We start from the raw sequence: 14,527 nt of genomic DNA on the forward strand, positions 1-14,527 counted from the left end.
TTAACTTCCATTTTAAACCATGGAGGTCAGGTTTTCAGTGGCATTTGTCAGTTTATCTGTCAGCGGGATTATGCAAGAACCATGAGTAAGGACATGGAAGACTCCATTAAGTTTTGGGGCAAATGAGTCACACTTCCAAATGGTAGCAACAGGAAATTACAATTTCATTTCCCCCTCCTCCTTGATTGACCAGATCCGTCCACTATTTGGTCAGAAACACCATGAGAACTTGGTGATAGGTTAAAGTGACTCCGCATGCTCACATCATTTTCAAACTTTTAGTGTGAGTCCTGAGGATGTCTATGAGCTGAATTCAAGTCATAGTGCCACCCAGTGGTTACAGGAAGTAAGCCAGGTGTTGTACACATAAAGTAATTCTTGCTGCTTTCACATAAATATATTACAGCATCTTCAAGTAGTGGGTCACAATATATAATTAAAAAAAAATAATAGACATGTGACATTATTTCCTCAGGAAATAGTACTTGGACCTTTGCAGTGATCTGCACTCTTCTGTTTTCATAATCCAACACTTGTTGCTTCCAAAATGTACATTAGTATCCTAAGTTTAGGCAGGTATTTAACCAAAATATATCATCCCAGTTAAAGCACATAAAATCAGAGGTTTCACTTGCTACTAAATCACCAGCCTTTTAGCACGCATTACTTGTTTCTCCTGTCTACCTTCACATACTTTCCCAAGTAGAATTCATGTCATAAATAGTACTTTAACTGTATGGCTCCGCTGTTTTAACGACTTGCATGTTTGCGGAAATGAGGTCACACAACCCAACTGTAGGTCAACAAGCATTAATAAAACTCGCGTGTCATGGTGTGTTGATGAGGTAAATTGCTCAGGTTTTCCCAGCTGGGTGACTAACCCTGGCCCCTCCCCAGGCAGTGGAGTTTTACAACAAACCAGCCTCTCTCACACAGTTGGAGAAGATGAAGTTATTTTCTGATGTTGGTCAGAGTGAAGCACCTGGAGAGTGAATCATGGTGTTGGTGATGAATCATTTTTATCCCTCAGTTTGTTTTTTCATGTGTTTGGGGGCAACAGTTTGCGGAGATGATACGTCCTAAATGAGAAGGAATGTTGCTAAATAAAAAGGGGGAAAACGTGTTCGGTAAACTTAAAAGCGTTATGAACTGACTTAGTTATTAGCGCCATCTAGAGGTCCAGTAACCCACCACAGTCAGTTAGGAGGACAAGCTTCTCGTCGTTGTCTTTCAACGCCTTTAATCGCTTATTCTCTGCTGCCGGTGAATCGTGCGCTTGGGTGTGGGTAAAAGAGGCTTCGTGCGCCGTGCTACTCTGCGCTCTCGCCGATGGCTGACTAAGAAAGAGTCAGATAGAGATTCTCTCCAGTCATGTGACGCCCACGCGCTGCGACCTCCTTGCGCGCGCGCGCGCGCGCACACACACACACACACACACACACACACACACACACACACACACACACACACCCTCCAACCCTCCAACCTTCCAACTCTGTCTCTCCCTTCATTCGTCTCCGGACCTGAGGAGGTGGATGAAGACGTGAATTCACTGGACACTTGGCGTCAACCTGGTTTCAGTTTCAGCAGAGAGCAGAGGCAGGAAAGTCGGAGACATGAGCGGTAAAATCAGCTTTTACTGCTCACAAACGTATGATCTGTGTTTCTGTGACACTGTTGCTGTTATAACTGCTCCATTATCAGTCAGTAGTTGCTCTGGGTCAAGGTTCTAAACCACACGGGGATAAAACTTGTAAAACGTACTATAAACTACATCCTCGGGCAGGTCCGGGTCTGTGATGCTGGCCTGTTCCACTGGAGTGAGAATTATAGATTTTGAATAGGAAGGCTGTCCAGTCTTCACTGGAGGTGATATTATCATTGGCAACAACACTGTAAAGTACCAGAATTTAGTGGAATCAGGTAATAGCTTCTTGTGTCATTAACTTTATGCTAACAATTAGGTTTAATTAATTTCAATGCATGCAATTAAAGCTATAGCTTGCTTTTCTTAACAGATATGCAGATTGTCCCTAAACCCTTTAAGAGGGAGCTACCTGGGTTTGTTGAATCAGGTGTGAGATAAGAATGGGTTGATGAGAACAATTCTCGCGGCATCGAATTCCAACTGAAAAAACGTGGTGTGAACAGGGAACTCAAATAACATGAAGATCTTTGTGACAAAGGAAGGTGTCAAAATGTAATAATACCGTTCGTTCGTCAGTAGAGCTGAACGTTTTTATTCTCTGTAATAAAACATTAAGTTTACAACACTCCTCTGGTTGAGTTAACACATATTTCAATACTTATAACAAAACTCCCGATGCATTGGTAAACCTAGAGTGTATCAGCCAGCACTCACCTTGTTTATTACTACCAGCCTATGAGCTGACAGGATTTCTTTCACAGTTGGATATGTTTGATGTCTATCTGTTGATGCTCGGGATTGAATTATTATTGATTTTGGGGTTTCTTTATAGATGAAATGGGGAAATAAAGGTCAACAAATGAAAAATGGCACAAACCAAGCCAAGCCGAAATTCTTATTATAAACAAAAACGTCACATGCATCCTTACCTTGAACTGCTTATCGAGTTTCAGCTCAGTCGACTCACGATTTCATAGCTGCAGGGGAGCGTTTTGGTTTTACAGAGTTAACCTGTTTAATATGAGCAACATGCAATGAGTCTTCTTTTTTTTTTCCAGGTTGATTTGACACATTTATTAAAAAAAAAAAAATCACAAAACATTTGAACTCCACAAGTTTGCATTGAAAAAAATCTTTTTGCTTTCTTGCATCTCAGTTTATCCGTGACAGCATGAACACAAAACACACTCACGTGAATATAAATTCTAAAAGTCGGGTGTTTCAATAGATTTTCAACGCGTAAGACTGGTCAGGCCTGTTTATACTGTTAGCTGATTATTTTCTCCTATCATCCAAGAAGGGACCTTAGCGCTGCGGTTTTTAAACAGCTGAGTTTAAATGTGGTTGATTTTTTTTTTTTTCGAGCACTTTCAGCATCAGGAGGCAGAATTGAGTGGTTATCACACGAGGGCCGTGTCTCAGTATGCTGTTGATGGGTAATGACTGAGATTCCAAACTACAAGTCTTGACCTGCCTGTCAGCTCTCTGATCAGCAGCTAACAGCAGCACTTTGCTCTTACAATTGGTTAATAACTTGGATGTGCTACGACCGAGAGACACTGCAGAACATGAAGCCTGTTTTTACGACTGATTCATCGATATTTAGGTTATGTGTAGAAGTAAATGACTACCAGTTTGGTCTCCAAAATGTCATCCAGGGCATGAAGTGATGTCAACATTTTTCTTTGGTCCGTCTGCCAGTGAAGCATCATAATGTGAAATGAAATGTATCATGAAGTATTTCAGATGGCAGTCAGACGAGACAGAACTTGAGGTCTCTGTTAGCGCTGGAGAATCACTTGTTAAAACAAGACGAGGGGATCGACGGCCTTGTTCAGCAGTTTCTCACTGAATTTGAAGATCTCGTGAGAGCTTTGTTGTCAGAAATAACTCACAAGAAGTCTGCTTATTCCAAAACCTCTGTAGCTGCAGGATTCTCCCCTGGACTCCCTCACGGTGAACAGAGTAGAGAAAGCCTTTGTCTGTGGGCTCGTGGTGTGTTTTTAGGTGCGCGACATGAGTCACTCAGTATTTTCATTCCTGTGCTCTGAGACACTGATCTAGAAACTGTCCTCCCCCTCCTAATAGCAGACCCTTCACTCTACAACAAACAGTGTCTCCACCACACCGCCCTGAAAACATGAAAGTGCTGTCTTCTGACTGAGATTTAACAGCACAGACAGTCGGGAGCAAATCCAGATGTTCAGAGGAGTTTGTTTCATGCCCTCATTAATCAGTTTAAAGGATTCATTCATTTTGGATGAATTGGATGGCAGCATGATAAATATTGATAAGAAAAAGGTGGCATGTTTTCCAAAGATTCCTCGTGTTTGCCTGTGATATTTTATCCTTGCGCTAACAATTAACATTTTGTGGTGAGTCACTTTTCATGGCTGAGACACCACAGATTAAGTTTGACTTGACAAAACTATTTTATCTAGACAGAATGTAATGCAAACTCGGAGTCAATTAATTAATAGAAAAAAAATCCCATTGACTATGTTGTTCTGTCTAAAACTCTTTGGTCTCCTACAGGTGTCACGATTTGGGCGGAGGAAGGTGGCATGGCTCCAGAGGAAGTCTGCCCTTCTCCATCTTGGTCAGAGGAGCACTGCGAGGAGCTGTGGGATCGAGTGGAAGGAGTACGACACAAGCTCACGCGCATCCTCAACCCGGCCAAGCTGACCCCGTATCTACGCCAGTGCAAGGTCATAGACGAGCAGGATGAAGACGAGGTCCTGAACTCCACACAGTACCCCCTTCGCATCAGCAAGGCCGGTGAGAGAATGATTACCTGGTGTGACCTGCGTGCACCTCACGTATCAGCCAAACATCTTCTCTACTCCTCTAAACATAGCTCATATAACCGCAAGATCAACAGTCTTTACTTTTGCTCGAAACAGAAAATCAATCACAGAGAAATCTTCGGTTATTGGTTTGAATTATTTGGTACATTATAATAGTCAAGGAAGCTCAGACGTCAGAGATTTGACAAAATGCTTTTCGGCGGAAGAACGGTTCATGACAAAGAGCTCTCAGATATTTTAATCTCATATGCGTATGTGGCCGACAGCGTTGGTTTCAGCTTGTTATTACTGATTAAGTAAAGTGGAGATTCCGGCAGACAGAGATGGAAGAAGGAGGAGTAAAAGCAGATAGAGGTGAAGGGTGAGATGTTTGACGTAACAATGAAGGTGAGCACCTGGTCCAAAACCAGTTCAGCATCCTTGTTGGATCATCCTGTCAAATACAAAATGATAGAAATGAATGAAACGCATCAAACGTTTCTACTTCAACCGCACCAGTGTAAACCTGTATTTGTTAATGTGTTTGCATTATTCCCCATTTTTGTAGTTTTTCAGACTTTGTTTGTCCATGTTGAGCAGGCCGGTTGCTGGACATCCTGCATGGCCAGGGCCAGCGAGGTCTTCAAGCTTTCATGGAATCACTGGAGTTTTACCATCCAGAGCAGTACACCCAGCTGACTGGAAAACAGCCGACACAGCGCTGCTCCCTCATACTAGGTGAGTGGGCGCTTCTCTACTTGTGAATAAAGGGGAATGTAGGACTGAAACCATTCTTAACAAATTTTGTCAATCACATTCACAAATATTACACTCCAACAATCTTTCAGGTGGCCTAGCTATGTAAATGTTTGACCAATAGTGAATACTAGTGATCCACGTTGTTCTCTTGTACCTTAAAGCACGTCTTCCCATTGTCCTCAACCTTTGACTTCCAACTATCTCTATTTCTAGATGAAGAGGGCCCAGAGGGTTTGACCCAGTTTCTGTTGCTGGAGGTACGTAAACTTAGGGAGCAGCTTCGAAACAGCCGTATGTGTGAGCGCCGCCTGTCCCAGCGCTGCCGCATGGCAGAGGAGGAACGCAGTCGCGCTGAACGTAAAGCTCATGAGTTACGTCACGACAGGCTGCAGCTAGAGAGGTGGGTTCTCTAGGGGTTTCGTTTGTCCTTCTTTCATTCCTCTCTTGGAAGTATTTTCATCACTTAATGCTTGAAATGAACAGAGGGAGATACACACTTACACACTACAGGGTGTTTAAGCCCTCCATTTAGTTTTACGGACAGAAAGTAAGGCCTATTTGTAACCCCTTGCTCCAGACTGTTATCTGTTATGTTTCTCTGGTACCCTCTTTGTTACAAGAGGTACACACAAGGTGTCTGGGACAAGGAGTTACAAATACTCATAAGATTTTGTTTCCTGTCCGTAAGACTACATTGACAGTAAAAATACATTTGTGCATAAAACCCTTCTACTCTATCAATGAAGCTCCAGGATTTCCTTTAACTGGGGGGACCTGCTTGATGAATTTACTGATATTTAAAGGGATGTGTCAATTTTTAAAAAAAAAGTTGAATCCTATTTGCTACCTACCAATGATGATGTTGATCGGACGAGTGCTTTCTCTCAACAATCCAATTCTTTTCCTGAAAATAGTTCTGGAAAGCTGGACAAAAACAATATGGAGGCTCACTGGGGTCACGCCTCTGCATGTGCAAAGTGACTGAGGCCCACTGAAATCTATTGCTTCTGCTCTGTGGAGGAAATTTCCCTGAGCCTCAGTCAGCTTGTACATGAAGGAACGTGACCCCACATGTTGTTTTTGGCCCATAAATCAGTGATAAATCATATTTGCACTGTTATGACTTTCAATCTCAAGGCTGCGTCAAGACTGGGAGTCAGCCAGTCGAGAGCTGGGCAAGGTGAAGGACCGCCACCTGGAGTGGGCTGTGAAGTACTCCCGGTCCCTGGAGGAGCAAGGCAACGCCTCCAAACGAGAGAGAGAACTACTGAGGCAGGTGGGTCAGTCAGCAGCAATATGGGACGGACAGAACATTTATAAAATATTCAATAACATTATGTAATTATTGTGAAATGTTATTTTTCATGTGCATCACGTCTTGGTATCTGTATTTGTAGTCAGTGGCACATCAATGATGAGAGTGAAAAGTCTAAAACAAATGCAGCAGAAATACATTTTGGTGAATTTGCCTACAATAGCAGTCATGTCGTTTTCTACATTTTTCATGTCTTCGGGTGCTCAGTGTGGGCAGTAAATGTCGAATCTTTAGAGGGGTCTGTGGGCCAGAGAACAGTTTGTTCCAAATGGAGTCAAAGCTCTTGAGATGAGGTTTTTTTTTTTTTTGTGGGCTTTTGGAAATCTGGGTTTTCTACTTTATGTGGTACAGACTTAAACAGGGAGTTTGATTACTTTTTTTTTTTTTTTTTTTTTTAAAGACCTCCAGGCCATACACATGGTCAGAAAAGGGGTGTGTTTGGAGCAGTGTGTCATATTGAGCTTTTGGATATCAAATGTCATCTTTCACTATTTCCTGCTATTAGACTTTTTTAAATGTGTTCAAATTAAGGTCAAGAGATGTTTTTGTACTGTTGATATTTGAACACTAACATCTAATCACGTCCTCCCTCTGAATGGATGATTTGATTTGATTTGAAGAATAGGAGATTTTGCATTTATGAGAGGTGGCAGTGACTTTGACCTTTAAGCACCAAAATCTTTTCAGATCATCCTCCAATCCAAGTGGATGTTTGTGCCAAATTTCAAGACGTTCCCCTCTAAGATATCACTTAAATAAGAATGCGAAGGATAACCCAAAACCATGAGACACAAGAGTTTGTGTGATGTCATGATGAGGCAGCGTGTACCATGATGGTGCTCCAGGCAGTTACAGCGAGGCCGTGGCAGCTGGGGCAAAGCTTCAACAATCGTCCGACTGTGAAGGTTCCCTTTTCAGCACGTTTGTGAGTTGTCACAACGTGTCGACCAAACCACAAATATTTGCAGTGTAATTCTACCCTAAATCAGTGTCATAGTGTTTGAAGAATGTCGACATGTAATGGGGTTTAATTGTTTGAACAATGAGCTCTTCGACACCTTGTATCACTGTAAACTATAAGTGGATAAGTAGGCATCTATGCCATGTCTTATGGCCTCCACTAGCTGGTGCAACATAGCCATTCATTTTATAGAACTGATTTTGTTTTTTTCATGGGATTAAAATTAAAGTGTAGACATGTAACAGCTGACGTTTTAAAATGTGAGGGGTATTTCTTTATGGTTGTCTTCTTCTCTATGCAGCTGGAGGAGCTAAAGTCCAGGTTGACAGAAGCAGAGAAATACACTTTAACTGCTTCGGGGAGTTCAACATCCACCAAAACAAACAACGGGCTCTCCAGCAGAGGACATGGTTGTCCCCCAGCTATACCAGAAAAGCCGCCGTCCCTTATTATGAACCCAGCTGCTCAGATAAGGGATTCAGTTCCTGCGACTGGAGTTGTAGTATGTTAAATCTACAGTTTCAGTATCTGAGTGGACCTTTCTGTTTTGTTGTCTCAGAATCATTCCTTTCCTCTCAGAGATTTCTGATCTTTCTCTGGTAATTCCTTGAATGGTTTTAGTGTTGTTAGAAACTAAAATATGTTATTTCCAATGTGTTCTTCAGGCCCTGATGGATATCCTGCAGCAAGACTGTAGAGAGGCGGTAGAGCAGAGACAGGAGCTCTGCAGCATCATCAGTAGATTACAGGAAGAGATGCACAGTGCAGAAGACCACACAGAAAAAGTCAGCCTTTATCACTTGGATGGGTTGTTTGGAATTTGACACCAAAAAAAAAAAAAAAAATTCTTTACAGTGTTATTGTTCCACTGTGCTAGTTTTAATGGTGAACTGTGCTTGCAGCTGGAGTCGCAGTGCGAGCAGCTGCAGCTGAAGGTGAGAACTCTGCAGCTAGACTGGGAAACTGAGCAGAAGAGGAGTGTGTCCTACTTTAACCAGATCATGGAACTGGAGAAGGAGCGTGACCAGGTCATTGTCAGAGCCTGTTGAACCATCTTACACAGAATATCGAGGCTTTTTTTTAATATAGTGAACTGCTTTTATGCCATATGGCAGCACCCCAAACATTATGTCCCTGCCTTTGTTCTCTCAGGCTCTGCGGAGTCGAGACAGCCTGCAGCTGGAGTACACCGACTGCCTGCTGGACAAAAATCGTCTGCGTAAACGTATTGCGGAGCTTCAGGCCACCATGGAGCAGCAGCAGAGAGAGCTGGACAGTGAGAGGGAGAGGAGCCGTGAGCAAATGGAGCAGAGCAGCTCCCTTCTGCACTGTGTGAGTAAGCGCGGGGGGACAGAACTGTCTGGAGCCACACAACATTTAAGACATGATGTAATTCCTAGTTTCTGCCCCCCTCCCTTCCCCCAGTCCAACTTGTCCCTGTGCAGTGAGGACCAGTGTTATGGGCCCTGCTGTTCCTTGGGTCTGCACCCACAGACCAACACCACTCATCTGCTGCTACGAAAGGTCTGAGCTGGGGGTGGTGGGTGGTGGTGGAGTCACTGATGCCTGCAAAGTCTTCAGCTTCAAATCTGTTCTTTTACTGAAAGTATAAGAATATTCTAAAGTAACTCAAAGCAAGTTGCACTGTATGCCTCTCACTAGCTGTGATGTCATACTTTTATCTTCTGTGTGCCACAGACGCCCTCTAGAGGCCAAGCCAATGACACCTCAGAGGGTAACCTGCTTTCTTTGGCAATGAAGCTCTAAAACAATTCTCAAGTCTGAAGAGAACAATGCTTCATATTTACTGGAATATTCTCTCCATTCCCTCAGATTCTCAGTCCACCTCAGAGGAGAACCCACTGTCATCAGTGAGTATCAAAACTCGTTACAAAACAAAGAGCCGGAATCAGCATCTCTAAATTTACCTCTCATGCCTCAGACAGAAGACAATGCAAAGGAGATAAATCGTCTCTCCACATTTCCATTTCCACCTTGTATGAACTCCATCAACCGAAGAGTCAACACAGAGTGAGTCCATCAGCCCCACATGACCCTGCCATTACATTCCTGCCGCACTCTTAATTCATCTGATGAACGCTGCTTTTTTCTGCTTTGCAAAGATTTGACATTGATTCGTGGGGCAGCGATGAGAATGACAACATTGCAGGTATTAATGATTCAGTTATGCATGAGTAACAATCTCAGTGAATATATATGTATATATTCATTTTCTTTTTTCTTTTTTTAGCATCTATCAATGATTATTGCAGTTTTAGTCCTCCACACACTGTATATCTCAAACTCAAACACAGACTTCAGTTCTTTTTTTTTTTTTTTGCCTTTGCCTAAGGCTTGCTTTTGCTTCCAGGTGACCAAAATGAACCTTCTTTATTTGATTCCTGGACCTCCCTACATTCTCATCTCTTCCCCCCTGACCTGGTGAACCTGCCCGCAGTTAACCCACACCAACGCAGCCCCAGCAGCCCCAGCAGCCCCAGGTATAACTCCAGTGTTCTGATGCTTGTCAGTAAAAGCCACTGAAGTGCAACTGTTCATAGACTCACTGCACTCTTTTGTTATTAAGAGAATTCAACTACTAAAGGGATTATTTTACAAAGATATTTTCTTACTTATTCAACCAAAAATGCAGTCGTAGCAGATACAGATGATAAAATCTTGTTAAATAGCAACCGCAGAAATCTTTGGGTCTTTGTTAGCTTTACCTAATGGACATGTGACGCCATCCTTATCTATTACTCTCCCTCAGGACACCCCCCCTCTCTCTATCCTCAAGTCCCCCCGTCTCACCAAAGCACGGAAGAGTCAGCCTGGCTGATGATATCACGATAATTGGGGGAAACCAGACAGGGATCTTCGTCAGCTATGTGAAGCCGGGTTCAGCAGCAGAGCAATGTGGACTGAAGGAGGGAAGTGAGCTTCTGGAGGTGTGTGTCCATGTTTCAGATAATGCTTATTTTTGAATAAAGGGACCTTTAAAACGTGGCAATAAAATCCAGCGTAAGAGATGATCAATGTACATCCTGTTGTCCAGCTGGAGCGGGTTCTGTTTGGTGGGGGCAGTGTGCTGCTGAGCCAGTGCACTGCTGAGGTCGCTCACTTTTCTCTTCAGTGGTGGACTGAGCCTTCAACGCTCAAACACCAGAGCAACCCGGATGGTGAGTCTGTCATCTCACAGAGGATCTAACGAGCCTGTTTATTCCCTCATTCATCTGAGACTAAGCTGGCCCTCTGCTTCCTGTCTTCAGCATATGCCAAGCTGTGCTCCCAGCTCTCGTCACCTACTTTCATGGGCGCTGACTCCTTCTACGTGCGTGTCAATCTCAATATTGAGCCTCTCGGTGATCCACCATCGCTGGCTGTGTCCTGTGACGACATCATTTATGTTACAGACACAAGGCACAATGGGAAATATCACTGGTGCTGTTCCCTGGTAGACCCACACACAACCAACCCCCTGCAGACAGGAACCATGCCCAACTATAACAGGTAAGCCACTCAGATCCAGATTTGGTTTGTTGATGTTATACTTATGGCTAATTCAAGTACAAAATGTTAATTCTGTAGCATTTGGTGAGCAAATGACACATTTGACACTGTCTTCATTCAAGGGCACAACAGTTGCTACTTGTAAGATTAAGGAAAATGGCCCTCAAGCAGAAGGACTTCAAAAAGAAGGTGGCAAGCATTTTCACATTAAAATATGTCATGGTGGGTTTCAGAATTACAGTTAAACTAGTACATTTTGCAAATAGTTCCTGAAGAAAGCATCCTGCCGTGTTCGATTGGTCAAAGCAGTGATTCCCAGTTGCCGCGTGATTGGTTCCGCACAGCCGGTCCTCTACACACTTAACAAACGTAAGAACCATCTGAAATACATCACCAAAAGCTGTGTTTATTTGTTGATGTACGTTTTTTTTTCTGTGTAAATTGTGTTAATGCGTGCTCCTGTCCTCTTAGGTCATGAGGAGCACTTGATCCCTTACAGTCTGGTGCAGCCGGTGAAGGTCCACACTAAACGGCCTGTCATCTTCTCTCCATCTCTCCTCTCCCGCGGCCTCATAGAGAGACTGCTGCAACCGGCAGAGTCAGGTTTAAACTTCAACACCTGTCCACCAGGTATGAACATGACTTAATTCATACATGACGGCATCAAAATTAATATTAATTCTTTTTTTATTAGCTATCACATAATACACCTGTGTAACCTGTGGTTTGCAGAGCCCATTCAGGCTTCAGAGAGACAAGACAAGCAAGTGTTCTTGTTGGATTCCTGCACTCAAGAGCAGGTTCTGGGTATACGGCTACAGTCCATACAGGAGGTCATCAGCCAGGTGATAAAAATCGAAGTTCTTTTAATCGCCTCAGATCTGAGCGTACATTTAAGGGAGCTGGAATCAATAAACAATCTTAATAAACGCTCTGTATCAAACATTTCATGTGTTTCAGGACAAACACTGTCTGCTGGAACTGGGGCTGCCCAGTGTCGAGGGGTTGCTGAGACAGGGGATTTATCCGATTGTCATACACATCCGCCCAAAGAATAAAAAACACAAGAAGCTTAGGTGAGCACACTTTCATTGGCTTAGCATGTAAATTCAGTTCATTAAGATCTGTTCACAAAAACACAGTATTTGCATTCCTAAAGGATAGGAATTCATTGGAACAAACATGCTGGTCCTTGGTCATTCTTTTACCTGCTGCCTCTTTCCCTCATGCACTTGAAACAGGAAGTTTTTTCCACGTTGTGGGGATGGTAACATGATGGAGGAGATGTGCCAGGCTGATGAGTTGCAGCTGGAGACACTGCCCTTGCTCTATTACACCTTGGAGCCCAGTACCTGGAGCTGCACCGAAGAGCTGCTGGCAGCCATACGCAGCGCTATCATTAACCAGCAGATGGCAGTAGCATGGGTGGAGCTGGATAGGCTGTTGTAGAGAGACCAGACAGATCCGTAGAAAGTTATGAGGCTGTATGTGGCACCAAATTACAGCCAAAATGATTCAATTTTAACATTAAATATTCCTTTTTCCAGTCTTAATGAGTGACTCTACCTTGAAATGTTAACAAAAAGGAACAAAATGATATAACCGAGACAAGAGGAGCCAAGTACCGGTACAAACATGCCTGGGGTTGCAGTGATCACCAGGAATTGTAGCGTGATAAATCACTCAATTTAAGAGTTATTATGTAAGGGATTACACAAGCTGCTCATTTTCAAAGGTGTTTGAGGTCACTGGTGATTCACTGTTGTTGGGGTTGAAAAGTGAAGCTCGTACGTATAAGAGAAGTTGCATGTGTAATGCCCACTGACATCATCTTTGTGTCATCATTATGTTAGCGTGTTTTAGATGAGAAAATGTGAATTGATGAATATTTTTTAGATGTTTGACAGAATTTTATTTTTACTTATAATGTATTGCAGGAAAGAAACAATGTTTTTTTTTCCATTTCTAAACAGTATAAAGAAATAAATCAACAGAAAATTTGATTCATGCTTCATTTGTGTGATCTCAGGTACTTTTGAATTTAAATATACCAGCAGTATACATTTAGATATAATTGCAATTTCTAGAGGGTGGCACGGTGGTGCAGTGGTCCTCACTGTGGCCTCACAGTAAGAAGGTTCTGGGTTCGAGTCCCGGCTGCAGCACTGGATCTTTCTGTGTGGAGTCTCCATGTTCTCCCTGTTCCTGCGTGGGTTCTCTCTGGTACTCCAGCTTCCTCCACAGTCCAAAGACATCAAGAGGAGACGAGGCTGATTGATACTCTAAATTGACTGTAGGTGTGACTGTGAGTGTGAATGGTTGTCTGTCTCTATGTGTTGGCCCTGCGATGGACTGGTGACCTGTCCAGGGTGAACCCCGCCTCTCACCCGTAGATGCTGGGATAGACTCCAGCCCCCCCGCGACCCTTACTAGTAAGGAATAAGCGGAAGATGACAATGGATGGATCTGCAAGATTAACAGACAAACTCATAAAAAACAATTCAAGATCATCTTGTGACGAAACATGTTTACATTCCTTCTTATGAGCACTTGGCATTCATGTTTATGAGTATTCAGTAGTCATCAATAGGACCCTACTCCATAACTTGGCCCTGATTTTGACTCCTAATGGATTTTATGGCAACAAATTTTTGGACCAGGACCAAAGAGCAGGGTATCAATGGCCAACCTCCACCTCCTACCTGCCTACTTCCACTACATTTGCCCTGACCACACCTACTTTCAAACCTAGCCTTCAGTTTGATCTCAACCCCACACCAGTAAAGTTTGTGATCCTCTCTATGTCTCGTTCACAGACAAGTACAAACCTGCCAGAGTACCCCAGACTACCTCTGTGATAAAAGAGTCTTCAGAACCATACTTTGCCCTCACAAGCACACTCACACAGGCTAGGTGAAAATATGAGCAACACGTTTGCAACTGATGCCTATACTGTACTGTAGTTAAGCCGATATATAAGTTGACCAGCAAATTTTTCCAAATTTTTCAGCCCCTGACTCCAACAATTAGGGTTAAACGGGAAATAACTGTTAACATGCAATTTATAATCACTGTTACACTGAATTTGATTTCTGGAAATCATCTTGTGATTCCCCCAGGGAACTCCAGTACGCTTCCAGAATTCCTGATTCAGAAGATTCACTACAAACTAAACCAGACTATTGATTCATGTCTGGGCTGTATGAATGTCAAAGTGGTGCCTCAGGGTTCAATTCGAAGTGTCACAATGAATTGTTCAGCTGGAAACTCAGAGCTGGGGTTCAAATAATTTCTGTCCACGTGGTAAAAGTCATAACCATCAACGATTCATCTGAGATCAATCTTCAAGTTGAAAATAATTTCTTGTAAAACAATTCACATAAGTGATTTATGGTGTAACCAGATCCCGAAACACTCTCTGTTTTTAAATGTTTCACCAAGATCGCAGTTTCCCCACAAATCAATTCCATGAAGTATGAAGTTCATCTCATACTTTCCCATTTATGTAATACATAAAACCTCAATGTGCTGGTCGGGGGGGGGGGGGT

General features: G+C 43.0%; 1 protein-coding gene across 5 annotated transcripts; it reads left to right on the plus strand.

The window, feature by feature from the left end:
• The first annotated feature begins 1,476 nt into the window (after positions 1 to 1,476).
• Positions 1,477 to 12,968, plus strand: LOC147245497 (caspase recruitment domain-containing protein 11). Of its 5 annotated transcripts, none has more exons than XM_086184321.1 (24): positions 1,477 to 1,623; positions 4,184 to 4,426; positions 5,035 to 5,172; positions 5,407 to 5,593; positions 6,331 to 6,469; positions 7,771 to 7,971; positions 8,135 to 8,254; positions 8,372 to 8,497; positions 8,622 to 8,801; positions 8,895 to 8,993; positions 9,168 to 9,204; positions 9,303 to 9,340; positions 9,412 to 9,500; positions 9,593 to 9,639; positions 9,823 to 9,970; positions 10,240 to 10,417; positions 10,525 to 10,648; positions 10,739 to 10,979; positions 11,102 to 11,171; positions 11,246 to 11,348; positions 11,451 to 11,609; positions 11,712 to 11,824; positions 11,940 to 12,055; positions 12,221 to 12,968. In XM_086184321.1, exons 1-24 carry the CDS (start codon positions 1,617 to 1,619, stop codon positions 12,426 to 12,428), a joined length of 3,111 nt encoding a protein of 1,036 aa, XP_086040447.1. In that variant the 5' UTR covers positions 1,477 to 1,616; the 3' UTR covers positions 12,429 to 12,968. The 5 variants fall into 5 exon arrangements, with proteins under 5 accessions (XP_086040447.1, XP_086040448.1, XP_086040449.1 ...); XM_086184322.1 differs by having other exon boundaries at positions 11,102 to 11,168; XM_086184323.1 differs by having other exon boundaries at positions 9,841 to 9,970.
• Positions 12,969 to 14,527: the final 1,559 nt, after the last annotated feature.

The sequence above is a fragment of the Aulostomus chinensis genome, chromosome 18 (assembly GCF_037954235.1).
Source record: "Aulostomus chinensis isolate RoL2024-O1b breed Wild chromosome 18, RoL_Achi_v1.0, whole genome shotgun sequence".
In the NCBI taxonomy this organism is placed as follows: Eukaryota; Metazoa; Chordata; class Actinopteri; order Syngnathiformes; family Aulostomidae; genus Aulostomus; species Aulostomus chinensis.

Bases quoted from the DNA above. Each gene is read 5' to 3' on its own strand.
- LOC147245497 (XM_086184321.1), top strand. The intron at 5,594-6,330 runs GTGGGTTCTCTA...TTCAATCTCAAG, and splicing joins GACAGGCTGCAGCTAGAGAG to GCTGCGTCAAGACTGGGAGT. The intron at 9,971-10,239 runs GTATAACTCCAG...ACTCTCCCTCAG, and splicing joins AGCAGCCCCAGCAGCCCCAG to GACACCCCCCCTCTCTCTAT.